The sequence below is a fragment of the Erinaceus europaeus genome, chromosome 13 (assembly GCF_950295315.1).
Source record: "Erinaceus europaeus chromosome 13, mEriEur2.1, whole genome shotgun sequence".
NCBI lineage: Eukaryota > Metazoa > Chordata > Mammalia > Eulipotyphla > Erinaceidae > Erinaceus > Erinaceus europaeus.
In genome coordinates, this window is record NC_080174.1 from 14,130,170 (window position 1) to 14,149,583 (window position 19,414).

The 19,414-nt window shown below is 38.3% G+C and overlaps 1 protein-coding gene across 6 annotated transcripts in view; it reads right to left on the minus strand.

The window, feature by feature from the left end:
- TAB2 (TGF-beta activated kinase 1 (MAP3K7) binding protein 2) overlaps window positions 1-19,414 on the minus strand; it is a 78,094-nt gene that overhangs the window by 2,581 nt on the left and 56,099 nt on the right. For 4 of the 6 annotated variants that reach the window (XM_060205355.1, XM_060205354.1, XM_060205353.1 and 1 more), the window contains 3 exons: window positions 5,159-5,319; window positions 4,857-4,950; window positions 3,544-3,624 (listed from right to left, as the gene is read on the minus strand). In XM_060205355.1, coding sequence (XP_060061338.1) covers window positions 3,544-3,624; window positions 4,857-4,950; window positions 5,159-5,319 — 336 coding nt within the window. The remainder of the gene's footprint in view (window positions 1-3,543; window positions 3,625-4,856; window positions 4,951-5,158; window positions 5,320-19,414) is intronic. The other 2 variants (XM_060205358.1, XM_060205357.1) reach the window with 2 other exon arrangements.

The window sequence follows — 19,414 nt, forward strand, 5'->3', positions numbered from 1 at the left end:
ACATTTCTCAAAATCTTAACTAGGTATCAGTGACAGGCCCTGGAGAAGAAAATCAGGTGTAGAATTTGATCATACTTTATTTTGGAACATATTCACTTATGGGACAGTAAAAAGAACCTTAGACTGAGAGCTATTTGAGGTCGGAGTCTTGCTCCCGTCCGGCTCTGCTACTATCTTCTTTCCTTGCTTCCCTACTATTTCCTTGCTTTACGATTTTAGGCGATTCACATTACCTCTAGGTCTTGTATGTCTTAATTACAAAGTAAAGTCACTGCCATCTTAGAGGCCCAACGTTTGAGAGCATTTGAACGGACTGAAGTTTCTTAAACAAGGAGTTGTGTGCTTTTAAGGCTGCTTCTAAGATGACAGTAAATGGGGATCGGGTGGGGGTGCACCTAGTTGAGTGCACATAATACTATGTGGAAGGACCCGGGTTCAAGCTCCTGTTCCCCACCTGCAGTGAGGACACTTTATAAGTGGTGAAGCAGGTCCACTCCCTCCTCCACACCCAATTTCTCTCTGTCTTAAAAAAGAAAAAAGCCACCAGGAACAACGGACTTGTAGTGTCAGCACCACAGCAATAATCCTGGAGGCAAAAAAAAAAAAAAGACACAGTCTATGATTATTTTTTTTTGAGGGGGAATGTTTAATTATTAATTTAGAATAGCATTCCTACAAAGTGGCAAGTAGGAATCGGGTGGTAGCGCAGTGGGTTAACGCACGTGTTGTGCAAAGTGCAAGGACCAGCATATAAGGATCCTGGTTTGAGTCTCCGGCTCCCCACCTGCAGGGGAGTCACTTCACAAGCGGTGAAGCAGGTCTGCAGGTCTCTGTCTTTCTCTCCCCCTCTGTCTTCCCCACCTCTCTCCATTTCTCTCTGTCCTATCCAACAATGACGACATCAATAACAATAATAATAACTACAATAACAAAACAAGGGCAACAAAAGGGAATAAATAAATACATATAAAAAAATAAAGTAAAAGGGAGTTGGAAAAAAAAGGGAGTTGGGTGGCAGCGCAGCGGGTTAAGCGCACGTGGCGCAAAGTCTAAGGACCGGGGTAAGGATCTCCGTTGGAGCCCCTGGCTCCCCACCTGCAGGGGAGTCGCTTTATAGGTGGTGAAGCAGGTCTGCAGGTGTCTGTCTTTCTCTCCCCTTCTCTGTCTTCCCCTCCTCTCTCCATTTCTCTCTGTCCTATCCAACAATGACGACATCAACAACAATAACTACAACAACAATTAAAAAAACAAACAAGGGCAACAAAAGGGAAAATAAATAAAGTAAAACAAGTATCCACTGTTAGATTTCTCCCATCAAGATTTAAAGATTCAAATTGGTGATGGATAGAGACTAGACTTCTGGTGGTAATCACAAGATAGATGCTGTACAGAGATGCTGAATTACCCTGTCCATGCTGTAAACTAAGATTATCTCAATGAAAATTCACTTGTATCAAATATTTAAACCAGGTTAGGAGTGGGGACACAGAACTTTGGTGCTAAGTACAGTATAAAAATACAATCTTGTAACCCACTATTAATCACAAATAAAAAAAATGAGAAGTGATTTAAACCATGTTGAAATAACCAGTACTAATTTGAAAATATACAATCTTACAAGATAAACTATTGTATGTTCAGCATGTGAACATGTAGGGTGTGTTTGTACAAATTAAAAAGTGATATTTAGTTTTCTGTACTTTGGAAACAACATCTGATTTAGTGATTAGTCTCAAAGAACACTTATTTCATTACAGAATTCTTGTCTTTCGGCACTGCTCACATTTGTGCCATATGCACGAGCAACCTGAGATCAGGATTCATATATGCTTCTGTTTAAATGATTAACAAATGGATAAGAAAGTCTTATCCAGGTAAAAGCAGCATGAGTCCTGAGTTCAATCCCTGGCACTACATGTGCCAGAGTGATGCTCTGTCTCTCTTCCCTCCTCCCCACCCCAATAATAAATAAACACAACTTTTTCAAAAGTCATTTTTATCATCTAAATTTATTTCATGCTTCATAGTCAAGAATCATTATAGAATGATTACCTTAATCTGGGGAATCTAGCTCATTCACCCTATAGGACTGACTTAACTCAGGTGTGAGAAAATGTTCTTACCAAAAAAAAAAAAAAAAAAACCCAAAACAAACAAACAACAACAACAAAAAAAACAACTTCATTTTTGCAGGAGTGTGTGTGGGGGAAGGACATTCAATTGATACTGATATCTCAATTTTTTATTATATGTTCGCAACTGCCTCAGAAATGTCTAATGCAGTCAATAGGGAACACATTTTCCTTAAATGAAAAACTTTAGAATTATGAATCATCTTATTAGAGCTATAAACAAACATTAGAATTGATCAGAGAGGAAGTTAGAGAGCAAAGGACTTAATTTTAGATATTTAAAAATATTGGCACTGTGACGCTAATTTAAAGAAGTAAATAAAAAAAAAGTTTTTAAATAAAACTTTTTCACAGAAAAAGGGGCATTTTTCTTTATTTCTTACTTTTCATCATGGAAACCTTCAAATTTATATAAAGGTAACGAGAGCTGTAAAGCCTCCAGGTAACTATCCCGCCATAGCAATCTTATCTGCATCCCCCTGCCTTGTATTTGCAACACTTAAGTATCAGATTATGTTGAAGCAAAGCACGCATCTTTTTTCAAAGAAAACTAAACAAAAAAACTAGTTTCTGAAAGACAGAATGTTATATTAGGGGAGCACTCAGGCTTAAGTACTCACTTTGCTTATTTTAAAGAGGTAGGTTGTGCTACTGCTGCTTCCTTTATGCCTTTACTCAACTAACAGCAAATGCAGCCAGTGTCTGAATGCCTGTTTATGCTGTCAGAAGCCCCTAGTCTCACTTCTGACTCTACAGTAACAGTTCATTACATTCCAGATAATGATGCTAAGGAGCATTTAAATATAAAAAATAGTGAATACGCAGCTAGGCCTATTACATTATACATAAACAAAAAAGGGAAGTGTGCAAAGAACAGGATGCTGAAAGAGAACAAGAAGAGCCTTATAACAGAGCAATGGGACTAGTGGCATGCTTCTTTCTTCTTGCTGCCTTTTCTCTTACGTTTTAATAACGAGAACTCCCCTATATATTTAGACATCTTTAGCCTGATGTGCTTTATTTAGTCTGCATGTCAGTGGTGCCAAATGGCAGACAGTAATTTTTAAAAGCCATTCAGCTAAAATTCAGGGATTTTGACCATACAGGAATATGCACAATTAAATGAATAGGAGCTCTTGAAAAATAAATTTTTGTATTTAATTTATTTTGGGAGGACAGACTGAATCCGAAGGATGTAGATACTACTTTTAAAGAACTAATGACATTACACTTTTGCATCCTCCCCAATGCCCCCGCATGTAAGTTAAACAAACAGCATCTTCCTAATGAATTCAACCAAGAGTGACAGAGTTAGAAGTCCTGCTAAGAAAGGAAGGTTGCTAAAAATGAAAATTTCTAAAATCTTGCTTTTCAAAATGTAACAGTTTTCACACTTAATGGAAACACTAACCTTTGGGTTTTGGTGGCAAAGGACCTACAAATCCAATATTGTCATAAAAGTTATGAATAGCGCTGGGATTAAAATGTGGTCCTGAAATATATAAAAAGTAAATATGTCAATGTTTATAGCTCAAAAAGACCTTATTCTGTTTTTTCAAAAGCAAATACTTTCTTTCTAAAAAATTTCACAGTTTATAAATAGGAAAAATGCTTTCATTTTGTACCTCTAATCTCAAATTATATGTAAGGATTTCAAAACAGCTGAGGGAGTTATAATATAGTACTCAGAACAGGGCTAAGCGGTAAACCGAGGAAGAAGTAGAATTAGTGTAAGACAGTAACAGAGTTAGAAAGAGAAGCCTATTCTATGTGACAAGCTGAAATGACTTAAAACCTAATACAAAAATTGTCAAACGTGGTCTTAAGCGATGAAAACTTAAACTCAAGTAAGCTTGGCTTCAAGTACATACAAAAATCTTGTTCTATGCAATGTCCAGATTTTAAACAAGTTAAAGGGTTACAGTTTCTAAATCGTCACTTCCTATTAGTCTACCAAGTTAAATGTGGCATTTTCTATGACTATCTCAAGATAAATAGCTTACTAACATTCAAACAAGTAAGACAAATCATCTTTCAGTTTAATGGATTCCGGCACAAAGTCCAACCTACGACCAAGGACTTCTCTTTACTGGCTTCCTTCTCTTTTCTGACCTCGCCATATAGCCATCATTTCCCTAATTTTGAAATTAGGCTTATTTAAAATATTTTTCTACTTAACTGTTTATGGAAATGAATTATTCTGTAAATACCTTATCTACAATAAGCACAAACTGCCTGCCATGAATAGAGAAAGCATATTAAAAATGAATGCTCTAAAACGTATAATTCATATTTCTATTCTGTTTTATCAATTATGATAGTGCCATTAGACTGCATGAATTTGAATTTTTCTTTTCTATGTTCTTAAAAGCATAACTGTCTAAAGGCAAAAGAGAAAAAAGGCATATGAAATAGTAACAAATAAGCCTTGCCTTAACATCTGGCTGAAAAATATTTGGAGGATATAAAATGTATCAAATTACTTTTTAACAAAATATATGATTCTCTGGGAGGTGGGGAAAGGATATAACAAAATATATCAAATTACTCCACAAAAAATATACATTTTTTTGGGGGGGGGAGAATAAAAGCCCAATAAGTATCTGGCTCCAAAATTAAATCTGAGACAGTAAGAAATCTGATTAATAAGACTGTTTTCAGTCACAGAAAAAGAGTTGGTAAGTTAACACAATGAATTTCAGCTGAGTGTGCACTGAACTTTACCTCGGGCTTGAAAAAGATCAATTTCTTTGGTTAAGCAGTCAATGTCAATCTGGAGTTGTCTATTACAACTTCTCAACTGCTGCATTTCTTCGAGCTGAAAAATAATTCCACGTGAGAAGGGTCTACATTAAATGTTATCAGTTAGGAAAGAGTGGCGTTTGACAGGAGAATGTAAGGATGGAAAAGCAAGTCATGAATTAATAAAGTGATCTAAGAAAACTAGATCAAATTTTTATTTTTATAACAGACTGCTTATCCTTATGTTCAAGCACAGAGGTTACAAAAGCTACAGAAAGACTCACTGAAGGTATCTGGGATATAGAATTTGATCTCTTCAGACGCCTTCGAGTAAGATTATTTTCCATCTCATTGACCTCAGATTTTAGTTTATCCAGCTTTTTCTTCTGAATCTCAAGTTCCCTTTGAAGCCGTTCCATTCTGGCCTTCTGGTGTACCAACAGAGCTGTAACACATATTAGAAGACAAACATGAAAATCTACCCATTCAAGACAATTAACCTTTAAGTTGCCTTGGGAAAACAAAACAAGTATTCTGTGCCAAACAAGAGCTTGCCAAGGATGCCAAACAAGACAAACTGAAACAAAATACTTTTGAGTTTGAAACTTGAAAATTTAATTATTTAAGCAGACAAATGGCATTCAATTCCTTTTTAGAGTCTAAGATAAACCCAAGTTGTTGTCAAAGACTGTATTTTTAGCTTTTTAGGTCTCTAAGGTTTTTGTTTACTCACTACTTTGTATTTAGCCCTCTGAAGAATAATCCTATTTCAAGTCTGACATGGTTAGACTATGCACGAGCTATTCTAATACGAAGAACTTATAGAAGGGAATATGGGATGTACTAAATTCACTTTAATATATGTTCTAAATAAAAGACTGATTTCAATCTACATAAATAGTAACATTACACAGTTTAAATTGCAAAGTAAAAAAGGTATCATTCAGGGATAGCAAGTCAAACACTTGTATTTCCTTCTTTCTTTCTTCCTTTCTCTTTCCCTCCCTTCTCTCTCTCTCTCTCTCCCTCTCTCTCTCTCTCTCTCTCTTTCAGATAGAAGGGGAAGGGGGAAGAAGAGACCATCACACTAAAGTTTCCTTCAATAGGGTGGGGCTGGGCTCAGACCTGTGCTGTGTGCACGGCAAAGCGGCACACTATCTAAGCATATCCCTACCTAACAAGTTTGCACTGTGGCACTTTTAATAATTTGACTTACTATTAGATGCAGAAGTTTATCTTTCTACTATAAAATATGAGAATTCTGAATTAGGGTTTATCTTCTAAGCAGATGCAGGCTGTTGTTATTATCATTTTAAATGGAACAAATGAGTGAAGGGTAAAACAGAAACACCTTGCAGTACTTGTCACTTCTGAACTTCAATTACCTACCAAAAAATTTCAGATGGTACTGATTAAAAATCTGTGCAGACTAGTGATCATCTTGAAGGATTTATGAAAATTAGCATGGAGACTCCCCCCACCCACCAAGCTTTTATTTTAAATGTGGAAAACAACAGAAATCAAATTTATTTAATGATTTTAATGACCAAGTGAGTGATAGCTTCTTATGTTTATGTTAAAATGAGGAAAAATGGGAGTCGGGCTGTAGTGCAGCGGGTGAAGCGCAGAGGCGCGAAGCGCAAGGACCAGCATAAGGATCCTGGTTAGAGCCCCCGGCTCCCCACCTGCAGGGGAGTCGCTTCACAGGTGGTGAAGCAGGTCTGCAGGTGTCTTTCTCTCCTTCTCTGTCTCCCCCCGCCTCTCTCGATCTCTCTCTGACCTATCCAACAACGACGACAGCAGTAACAACAGCGATGATAAACAAGGGCAACAAAAGGGGAAAAAAATAAAATAAAAATGAGGAAAGACACACATTTATGGTATTATTTAATACAGCAGGGGGAGGTGGTATGACCAGAGTTCCTGAGAAGTTAGATCAGATTCAAAATGTATACTCCAAGGACAGGACAGAGAGAGAACATCAGCTTGAGAAACCAGGGTACCAGCGTCGGGTGGTAGCACAGAGGGTTAAGTGCAGGTGGCTCAAAGCACAAGGACCGGCAGAAGGGGATACCAGGGTGTCAGCGAGCTCCAGGCTTGTCATTTTCTTGGCTGCCCCACTGAGACAAGTGCAAACTGTTATGGCAATTCCCTTCCACTACCTGGGTGTCACTAGATGGAGTTCAGAAAGGGGAAAAAAAGTCCTTGATGAAAGGAAGCTCTCAACAGGAAAATACGAACATAAAAAACAATCGCCTAGCTGGCAGGATAACTCACTTGGGTAGTGCACTTGTTTTGTCATCTGCATGACCTAGGTTCTAGCCCAGCCCCCACTGCACTGGAGGAAGCTCTGGTGTTGTGAACAGCGCCCCCCCCAAGTGGCTTCAATGTGACTTAAGTCACTGAACAGCTGAAATAAGCAATGACGATCTAAGATAATATAGTCGAAGAGACAAAAACCTAACCAATAAAACATGGAAAATCCCAGACATATTTGGAAGGGTACCAAAAACACACTCTAGAAATGAAAAAGTCATGAAATTCAACATTAGATGAGATACAAAGATAGCCGCTCAAAGACAAGCTCTAAGCTCTTACCAGGGCACAAAGGATAAAGTGACAGAAAACATGAAAGAGGGGACAAGAGATCTCACACAAATCTAAGAAGAACAGAATCGAATGAAGGAGAGGCAAAATTCAGAAATCTTTGCTATTTTTTCCCTCAAATAAAGGAAAATAAATAATAGACTACAGAGATAATAGAATAATTTTTTAAAACTAATTATCAGAGTGTTTTCAGGCAATGCTTAGGAATTTTCCCATCACAGACTGCTGACAGAAGCATTAAAAATTTTGTTTTAAGGAAACTGGTATAAAAGCTACTGTTTAGTACTGGCTTATGGTAGTGTTGAGGGCTTGAACCTGTCCTACCCAACAACAATGACAGCAATAACAATAAATACAAAAACAAGGGCAACAAAAACAAGGGGGGGGGGAGTGGCCACCAAGAGCAGTGGATTTGTAGTGCAGGCACTGAGCCCCCAGCAATAACACTGAAGGCAAAACAAAAACAAAAACAAAAACAAAAAAAAAAAGCTTTAACTGTTCAGCAAAGGGTAACAAGGCCATGGTGATGAGATGGAGTGACAGACTACTGAAAGTAAAGTAAAACTAAAATATTAAAAAAGAATAATAAGAAATTGGGGGCACACAGTTTAGATGAGTTGCACTTAAGGCTTTGAAAGTGTTTAGAAAGGGTGCCTGTAACAAGGTGGCAACTGGTAGAGAACCCATCTGAAGGGGGTAAGCTTCATGCAGAAGTGCTGCAGGTCTCTCTTCCTGTCTCTATAGAGGTTAAAACAAACATGTCAAAGGGAGCTACACAGAATTTAGTCTCTACATTGTAACAGAACAAAGGAGAAATAAAAGAAAACTTAATTAAACTTCAGATAGAAGGAAAAGGAGGCAAAGAAGGAAGCAGACAACAAAATATATGATGGGAATAATTCCAAATAAACCAATAATCACAACTGCAATCTGTTTAAATATGAGCAGCAGACTGACTAAACAAACAGCGAACAAACAACAACAAAAAGAACCCACTATCAGTTGTTTATCAGAAACAAACTGAAAGCATGATTCATAACTTATCCATCTAAGTCATATACTAAAAGCCTAGTCCCTGTCAAGCAGTGTTGTAGTATATAAAACTGGCAAAAATCCCCAGGAACGTGAAGCGCACACGACAAGGGGAGGAGAGACAGTGACAGTGGCCAGAACACAGCTTAACAGGGAGGGGTTAGCCAAGTCTGGCCCCTGCTGGCTTTGTGAATAAACTATACTAGAATATGGCCACACCTCTGTTTACTTATTAACTATGCTGCCTTTGGGTTGTGTATCTGAATCGAATAGCTATAACGGAAATCATGTGCTTGCAAAATCCTCTTATCATTTACTATCTGGCTCTTTATCAGAACATGCAGAGACTTTTCAACCACGTAAGGACACTGAGTGAGTACCTGGGGACGGACTGCAACACAGAAAGAAAGGTTCAAAGTTAAAGGACAAACGTGAAATAATCATCTTACACTCCAACAGACACACAAGAAGAGCAGTCGAGTGCTGAAGGTATTTGAAGACTGGGAACTAAAACAAGACCCAAACCTGGCTCCACTATGACTAAAGTGAGTCAAATTCTCAAGCATCCTGCAGAAAAACAGGTGTTCATCAGGCCAACCCCCAAGGAAAAACTTGGAGACTCCTAGCAATATTAGAAATGGACCTACTGGGAGTTGGGCGGTAGCGCAGCGGGTTAAGCGCAGGTGGCGCTAAGCACAAGGACCAGCGGAAGGATCCCGGTTCGAGCCCCCGGCTCCCCACCTGCAGGGGAGTCACTTCACAGGTGGTGAAGCAGGTCTGCAGGTGTCTGTCTTTCTCTCCCCCTCTCTGTCTTCCCCTCCTCTCTCCATTTCTCTCTGTCCTATCCAACAACAATGACATCAATAATAACTACAACAACAAAACAACAAGGTCAACAAAAGGAATAAATAAAAATAAATAAATATTAAAAAAAAAAAAGAAATGGACCTACTATATATATTATCCAACAAATTTTCTCCTAGGGACCTATGCAAAGAACGTAAAGACATATCTGAAGCAATCTATGCATATCTATGTTTACTGAAACGCTATTTATAACTGCTTATATCTGGAAGTAGCTCAGAGGTGAAAATATACACACAATGGAATACTACTCAGCTATGATATATGATGAAAGCTTCTTGTTTGCTACAATAAGGACAGACTTGAGGACTCATGTCAAGTCAAATAAGCCAGAGGAAGAAAGATGACTATCTGTTTTACTCAAAACACAGGCGGGGCTTAAAAAACACACGAAAAAAGCTAATTATTTAGCATCTGTTGCAGCAGCTCCAAGGGCATATTCATTTCTGGGTATAAATGTACGTCTTGATTTCTCTTGGTTCCTTCTCTCCTTTAAATGTTTTTTTATTATCTTTATTTATTTATTGGATAGAAAACAGCCAGAAATAGAGAGGGAAGGGGGATAGAGAGGGAGAGAGACAGAGAAACACCTGAGCACAGCTTCACTACTTGTGAAGTTTTCCCCTTCAGGTGGGGACCAGGGACTCGAACCTGGGTCCTAGCGCATTGTAACGTGCACTCAACCAGGTGCGCTACCACCCGGCCCGCCCCTCTTTCTCTCCTTTCAAAAAGACTCATTTTGGGAGTCAGGCAGTAGCGCAGCAGGTTAAGCACATGTGGCGCGAAGCGCAAGGACCGGCATAAAGATTCTGGTTCAAGCCCCGGGCTCCCCACCTGCAGGGGAGTCGCTCCACAAGCGGTGAAGCAGGTCTGCAGGTGTCTCTCTTTCTCTCCCCCTCTCTGTATTCCCCCCCTCTCTCCATTTCTCTCTGTCCTATCCAATAAGACGACATCAGTAACAACAATAATAACTACAACAATAAAAAGATAAGGGCAACAAAAGGGAAAATAAATAAAATTAAAAAAAATAAAAAGACTCATTTTATTTATTTATAAATGATAGAGAGGACCAGATCATCATTCTGGTACATGCAGGGCTGGCTGGGGAATCGAAGCCAGGACTTCATACTTGTAAGACTCTATTTCTTTTTAAACATGTCTCTCAATTATAAACAAGCTGAAGAATGCTCAAATGCAGTAGGAAGGAGAGATGACTCTATTTTCGAGCAGTCCTTTCCGAAGAAAGTGCCTAAATTTTTCGTGTTATCTAGTTCACTTTTCAGTTATGATTAAGGATTTTTAGATAGTCTGAGAAAGATAAATTGCAAATACAAAGGGGGTATCAAAATGAGTTTCAAAAATCACTACGAAAATTTGGCTGAACTTCCCACCAGCTGCTTGCAACATTACCTTTCACCACAGATTGCACAGCACATGCCACTGTGAAGCCTTGGTAAAGTAACACTGGTGAAGGTAATTAGTCTTCCTAAAACAACAAACACCTTTGTTCTCAGTGTAATGCCCCGCACTAAACAGAAAAGGGCTGAGTGCTGGGTAGAGCAAAAGAAAGATGATAATTAGTCTTCAAGGGCTGAAAAGGGGATACCTTGCAAACAGATGCCAAGCTTAGAAAACCAGAGCTCCAGTAGTGGAGTGAGGCTAGCAAATGTCACCTTTATTATGGGAACCATAACCAGAGAGGAAATTCCTCTGCTCAACAATTGAGGAAATCAGGGGCCTTTTTGTCTTTTGCCTCTGTTCTGGCATGTGGATAAACTTAGAAACAAAGTCATATTGGTAACAGATGAATTAGGTACATGTAGTGTACTTATACAGGATGATTTGCTACAGACATTAGTGGGTAAGTCAAAGGGAAATCTATCTTTGTATCTATTTATATTTAGACTAGTCTGGACTTAAAAATGGCGGGGGATTACAACTTTCTTCTTCTAGCGTTTGCCCTTCTTCCGTAGCCAGTCAACAGCGTCAGGTTGAGCCTGATATAAAGTTTCGAGACCTCCTTTGAATCTGGAGAGGTGGCAAGAGGGATTACAACTGATACTATCTAACAATGATAAAATAGGAAGAAGGTAACTGACAGGAGATTTCATAAAGCTTGCTTTAAAAAAAATTTTTTTTGCCTATAGGGTTATTGCAGGGGCTCGATGCACTATGAATCCACTGCTCCTGGAGTCTATTTTTCCTTTTGTTGCCCTTATTGTTTATTGTTGTTGGACAGGACAGAGAGAAATCAAGAAAGGAGGGAAAGACAGAGGGGGGAGTGAAAGATAAACACCTGCAGACCTGCTTCACCTCTTGTGAAGTGATCCCCCTACATGTGGGGAGCTGGGGCTCAAACCAGGATCCTTATACCAGTCCTTGTGCTTTGCAACACGTATGCTTAACCTGCTGCGCTGCCACCCAGCCCCCCTCATTAAGCTTTTTTAAGGCTGAAAGTCAATGAGATGGCATAGACTAATGAAAAGGGTGAAGGAAATGGCAGTGTTGCAAGACAAGAAGGGCACTGCAGACCAGGAAACGGCAGTGTTGCAAGACAAGAAGGGCACTGCAGACCGAGGTAGCTAACCTGCCCGGCAGGCTCTGAAGAAGGCAGGTAACAACAGGAAGCAGGAGTCAAGAATGGGCCAGAAAGCAGTGTAGGAGAGTCAGCCTCTTCTCCATCCCCACCCCCAGACAGGCAGGGATATACTGAGATGTGTCGATGACGACAATGTGAAGTAAAGTTGATCTGGGATAAATGGCTTATGAAGAAATGTTCTAAAAAGCAACAGCAGGGAAACTAGGAATCAGGAGGGAATTTTCCAGGGCTGAAGGGAGATACTAGTCTTTAGAAAGATTCTACTGAATGTGGAACAAGGATGTGCCTACATCTATAAGCCTGTCACTGTACTAGACATAGGCGCTACATATTCAATACAGCTACAGACTACATAAGAGTATGTGTACCTTGATGAAATATCCAGTTCTCTGCAGCTAGTTACCCCATAATAAGGCAGGGGGTAAAGACTGCGCTGCAGTCTGACATTTGCATTGTAATGATTATTTTAGTTATTTAGGTAAGAACACATTTAACTTTTATTACCCGGGATGGGGAGGGCGTTTAAGATCATCTAAACAGTAATGGAGCTTAAGCTAATTTTTATGCTATCTATTCAAAAGGTACTAGATAAATTAATGTCATAAATCAAGTGTTGGGGACACAAAGAGGGAGCTTACAAATTATTTTCAGACTTTTTTTTTCTTTACCCAGAGTACTATTGCTTAGCTCTGGCTGATGTGGGGGACTGAATCTGGGACCCTGCAGCCTTGGGCATGGGAGTCTTTTTGTATGCTATCACCATCATATTAAAGGATGATTTTTTCCTTAGATGTGTTCTTTTCATTTCACATTTGGAAAAATTCAGCATTTTAGATTTTTTTTTTTTATGATCTCAACTGAACCTCGACAGAAACTGAACTCAGGTTTGTACTACTTAGAATCTAGCGCTACCCTATGAGACCGTAGGCTCTCTATATGCACCTACAAACAATACAGTATGACAGAAACTGAACTCAGGTTTGCACTACTTAGAATCTAGCGCTACCCTATGAAACCCATAGGCTCTCTATATGCACCTACAAACAATACAGTATGACAGAAACTGAACTCAGGTTTGTACTACTTAGAATCTAGCGCTACCCTATGGAACCCGTAGGCTCTCTATATGCATCTACAAACAATACAGTATGACAGAAACTGAACTCAGGTTTGTACTACTTAGAATCTAGCGCTACCCTATGGAACCCGTAGGCTCTCTATATGCATCTACAAACAATACAGTATGACAGAAACTGAACTCAGGTTTGCACTACTTAGAATCTAGCGCTACTCTATGAAACCTGTAAGCTTTCTAAATGTATCTACAAACAATACAGTATGACAGCAATCTGACTTAGAACACTAATTTCAAGTCTAAGAAAAAGAAATATTGATACAACAAAAAACTTGATAATTTCAAAGTCTCCTTGAATGCTTTAGGTTCAACATATTTCACTTAGTTATAGTTAACATGTTTTGAAATATGGCAAGACTTTTAGGTTGCTGACATTGTAGATACATGGCATTTTTAATAATCAAGTTCTACCAAAAATTAAAGTAAATTATGTATGTATTATATGTTAGACTTTCAAAAAAATCATATATTGGATTTGTTTATATATTTTTTATTCTCTTCAAAATAGGCAAAAGAGAGGAATAATAGAGAAAAGGCTCAACAATTTAAAAATTGTTTCAGTAAAAATTAAGTTTTAATGGTAAGACAATTTAAGTATGTAACTCCTCATGTGGTTGTTGAAATATTTATTAGTATATAATACTAGGGATTTTATTTTTTATTTTATTATTATTTTAAAATATTTTATTTATTAATGAGAAAGATGGGAGGAGAGAAAGAACCAGACATCACTCTGGTACATGGTGCTGCCGAGGACTGAACTCAGGACCTCATGTTTGAGAGTTCAATGCTTTATCCACTGTGCCACCTCCTGAACCAAAATACTAGGGATTTTAAAATCATTCCTAAAGGTATTTTTTATTTATTTATTTTTAAAATATTTATTCATTCCCCTTTGTTGCCCTTGTTTTTTTATTGTTGTTGTAGTTATTGCTGTTGATGTCGTTGTTAGATAGGACAGAGAGAAATGGAGAGAGGAGAGGAAGACAGGGTGAGAGAAAGATAGACAGACACCTGCAGACCTGCTTCACCGCCTGTGAAGCGACTCCTCTGCAGGTGGGGAGCCCATGGCTTGAACCAGGGTCCTTCCAGTGGTCCGTGTGCTTTGAACCATGTGCGCTTAACCTGCTGAGCTACTGCCCACCTCCCTCACTCCTACAGGTATAAAAGATATTGCAATTAAGAAAATTAAGTCTTTACTCATATTTTTTCCCCTTACAGATTAATTTATTAATGAGAGAGATAAAGAGAGAAGAGAGAAGAGAGAAGCAGCATCGTTCCAGCACATGTAATGCTGGGGTTCAAACTTGGGGGCCTCATGATTCCAAGTCCAACACTGCCAGCGATCAGGCCATTTTACTCAACTTATGTCAATTTCCAGTGAACAACAGAAGAAATTTTCTTAGTCACTCAACGTTATCTGAAATTAGGAAAACGTACTTGAAGTTCCAGATGGTGTTGACTATACTAATTTTAGGTATACTAATTTCTCCAGAAGTTAAAAAAAAATAATGGGGGGTGAGGAGGCAACATTTAAACGTGGTAGAACTGTTCCTCCCACTTCTTATTAATTAGGTGTGGTTACTTGTTTGCTTTAAAGAATAGTGTGTCCCGGTAAAAAGTAGATGTCAGTGCATATCTGCGGCCTTCTCCTTCGTCTCGCTTAAACAGTTAATGGAAGCATGAGATGGTACATCTTTCAATTTGGGTTCAAAACTGAGTTTGCCAGCTAATCTATGATGGCAAAGGAGGAGTGAGCTGGGAATAAATGCTCGTGACTTTAAAGAGTTTGTTGTTGTAGCACAACCAAGACTAAATGACAAAATGCACTTAGAATGCTTTGATACAGCAGTTTAGTCCTGGCTATCTTCTCTGCCCACATACTTAGACACAGGTACAACATACACACATAAGGATTTTTACTACAGAATTAAGTAAAAGCAAGATTATCAACTAAAGATGAAAATTTATATGGAGTAGCAAGAGATTTCAAACTTAATCTGGAGAAAGAGTAGAACTCACATGTTATTTATTTTAATAACAAACATGTCAAAGGAAGCTACACAGAATTCAGTCTCTACATTATAACAGGACAAAGGAGAAATAAAACTTAGTGAAACTTAAGATAGAAGGAAAAGAAGGAAGCAGAAAGTAAAATATATGACAGGAGTAATTCCAAATCAGCAACCACAGTCACTGCAATCTGCTAAGATAGGAGCAGCAGACTGACTAAACAAAAGACAAAAGACAAACAACAACAGCAAACAAAAAACTCTATCAGTAGAACTCCCATGTCCCTAGTAAAAAGCTTATCAAGTAGTAACAATTAAGACTGTGCTGTACTGAGATAAGGGTAGGCATGCAGACCACTGGAAAAGAAGAGTCCAGAAACAAGCTCACGTGTTGATGGTCACCTGATTTTCTATAAGGATACAAGACCATGCACTGGGGAAAGAATTTTCTTTTTTCAGCAAATGGTGCTGGGACATATTTAAAGTCATATACAAAATAATGAAAGTGAACTCTTCCCTCATATTATTATACAGAAGTTAACTCAGATTGGGCAAAAGACCAAAATATGAGCACTAAAACTATAAAATCATTAGGATAAAAACATGGGATAAATTCTTGACAACGGATTCAGAAAGAACACCAGTAAAATGAACAACAACAACAACAACAAAAATGTAACTTGACTTTAGCAAAATTAGACAGTCTGTGTTTTGACAGACATGAGGAAGAAAGTAAAAGTACAGAATGGAGATAATAATTCCAAGTTATCTGAGGGATTTCAATACTGACTAATCTATAGAACTCTATATAATACAAACAGATGACCAACAATCACGCGATCCTCAGTTATTAGCCACCAGGAAAATATGAAACACGATATGGAATTGCTTTATGAATGAACACCAACCCAACAGAAACAAGCACTGCAGTCAGACAACAGCAGGTGCTGGTGAGAAATCGAAATCCTCACACCATGGTGATGGGAGGAAAAAAAAAAGGCCAAAGAACAGTAGTCACTTAGAAAATTAATCCACTGGAAAAAAGTATGTGCTGTGTGGGATTACAAAAGAAGGGAAATAAAGACTGCTGTGGAGATTATTCTTGATTAGTGTTAAATAGTGGAAGGGATGTGTGGGGGAAGGAAAGGAAGACCAAAAGCTAAAAGGAATCACATTTTATCAGAGCTTCCTCTTTTAGGTTAGAATTTCGTTTTCCTTGTATTTATACTATTTTCACAATCCTTTAAAGAGAGATCAGTTCAGTATAGGAAGTAAGTCACGAGTAAGTAGTCTTTAAAAAATGGGATGTGTTACCTCAGGAGTCATCACACCTCCTAAGTTACTGAAGTCCTGGTGGAAAGTGGGTCAGTGGCCTGGCTAACCTCTAGATGACCCCACAAGTCTCTTTCAACCCTGAGGTTTATTTCACGTTAATGGTTAAGACTGGGCCTGTCCTATGACAAATTGGTTTGAAAAGAGTTTTAAATGATGTTAATTATAATTACCTAGTTAAAATCTGATGTGATTTCTTTCTTTTTCTAATGAGGCACCTGGGCCTCAGATATACGGATAACTGCCTCAGTCAGGTTCACCCAGACAGAGAGAGGCACTGGCACAGCATTGCTCCCCCGCCATGGGTCCTTTCCCAGCACCAGGGAGCTCCTACAATGGTCTTGAACCCAGGTCTTGTGCATGGCAAGATGCACATTCTCCCAGATGAGCTATTTCTCAGCCCCTGATGTGGAATTCAATGTCAACCCAGAGAGCTAATACCCTTAAGACACTTTAAATCACCAGATGCATTAAAAAAAATAATAAAAAAGGTGAAAATTTAAAAAATTGAACTAATTTAAACTGTAATTCCTTTTAAAAAGATTATCTTAGCTGCTTAATGTTGGCGGCATTTTTAAAATATTATTTATTTAATTTTTTAAAATTTCTTTATTGGGGAATTAATGTTTTGGGCGACATTTTAATTAAATCTTTTTAAACAAAAATTTGTTGTAATTTGAAAAAAAAAGACAAGCAATGAGAATTAGTTTAAGAAACAAATTTCAACTCATATTTTGATCAATATGCCGAAATCTGTGAATACATAAAGCATAACACACATTAATATGAATGATGCATTTTTTTTAAAGAAAGGAACAATTCTTTGATTTGACTAAGAAGTCAAAAACACCAAGTTAATGGGTGATATATAAATCTGAATCAATAAAAAGAAACCAGGAGCCAGGGGGCACACCTAGTTAAGCAAACATATTACAGTGTGCAAGGACTGGGGTTCAAGCCTCTGGTTCCCACCTGGAGGGGGAAAGCTTCACAAATAGTGAAGTAGGACTGCACGTGTCTGCCTGTCTCCTTCTCTATCTTCCCCTACCCTCTCAATTTCTTTGTCTCTACCTAATAATAAATAAATATTAAAGAAAAAAAATGAAAGGCTGCAGAACCCTACTGACCCCACCTAACACAGTGCACACAAACAAGGATATATCCACTGTATGATAATTATAAAAATTTCCAAGAATACAGGTATGTTCAAAGCAAGTGCTCACAGTTACAGATGTCTTGAGGCCGTAAGTGAAGACAGGCAACCTGAGTGGCATATTCGGGAAAACCATATATATATATATATTTTTTTTTTTAAAATTTATTTTATTATTTTTTTTTGGTAAGCTTTGAGTTCTCAAATTTGTATGAGCTTTTATTTACTGACATTTTTTTTCAAACTTTTAAGTGCCTTTAGAAGGTATTCCCTATTGCCAATTTTTTCTAGTTATTTTAAATTATGTCTACATGTTGTGTGATTTCTTTCCCTACTGCTGCTGTTTTATTTTTTTGAGTGATCTTCTAGCTCTGGTTTCTCAAACTGAAGCACATATATAGCCATCACAATGGTATCCCAGGGATTGTATGAACTCCAAGATAAAATGAGTATTTTGCAGACTTTTATCACAGGGAGATGAGAAACTACCCAAGTGAGAACAGCTGTACACTGAGTGAACCATCAGCTATTTTATGGGAATAAAATAATAGGAAAAGAAAGCACACCATCCAAACTTGAAGCATCTTTCCAGAGGGCTTATTTTAAAAATTTGGAAAGATACTATCTATAATATTATGATAAAGAGTGTGGGTTCTCATCCAGAAAGCCTTGTGTACACCTACGTTCATAGCAGCACAATTTGTAATAGCCAAGACCTGGAAGCAACCCCGATGTCCAACAACAGAAGAATGGCTGATTAAGTTGTGGTCTATATACACAATGGAATACTACTCAGCTATAAAAAATGGTGATTTCACCGTTTTCAGCCCACCTTGGATGGAGCTTGAAGAAATCATGTTAAGTGAAATAAGTCAGAGACAGAAGGATGGATATGGGATGATCTCACTCTCAGGCTGAAGTTGAAAAACAAGATCAGAAGAGAAAACACTAAGTAGAACTTGGACTGGAGTTGGTGTATTGCACCCAAGTAAAAGACTCTGGGGAGGGTGGTGGTGGTGGGGGCAGGGTTCAGGTCCTGGAACATGGATGGCAGAGGACCCAGTGGGGGTTGTACAGTTAAGTGGAAAACTGGGAAATGTCATGCATGTACAAACTACTGTATTTACTGTCGACTATAAATCAATTTCCCAATAAAAAATAAATTAAAAAAAGAAGAATAAAAGAGCATGGGTTTTGTTGTCATCTAGGTTAGAATCTTGACTCGATATATTAGTCTGTAATTATAGCTGGATGTGAGAAGGGAATTGACTAGTGACTTGAAGGGAGTGAGGGGATTAACTGTGGATAGAGGGGCAAGAAATTTTTCAGACTGCAGGAACAGCAAAGATCCCAAGGTAGCCTTCCATTTTTAAGGACCAGCAAGGAGGTCAGTAGGGCTACAACAGAGTGACTGAAGTGGTGATGAAAAGGAAGAGGTGGGATCAGAGGCTTTGCAGCTGTTACTAGGAATGAAAAAGCCACCACACGCAGAGAAGTGCTATGATCTGACTTGGTGTAAACTGGATCTGAGAGCAGCTGAAAAAGCCTGCGAGGAGACAAGCTACTGCAGTTTTCCACTGACAGGATGGTGCCGCACACCAGAGTGGTGATGAATGAATGGGCTGGTGAGAAGAGTCAGCTTTCTTGGAGTCAAAGGTGTTTCTGGGAATTCAGGTCTACTCATTGAAGAAATTAAGTTAAATTAAGCTGCCTAATATTTGAAAAATTAATAAGAGATGGGAAGACAAGTCATAGGAAGAGTTGGTTGGAGGACTATCAGATGCTGTTTCCGACATGAAAACCCGA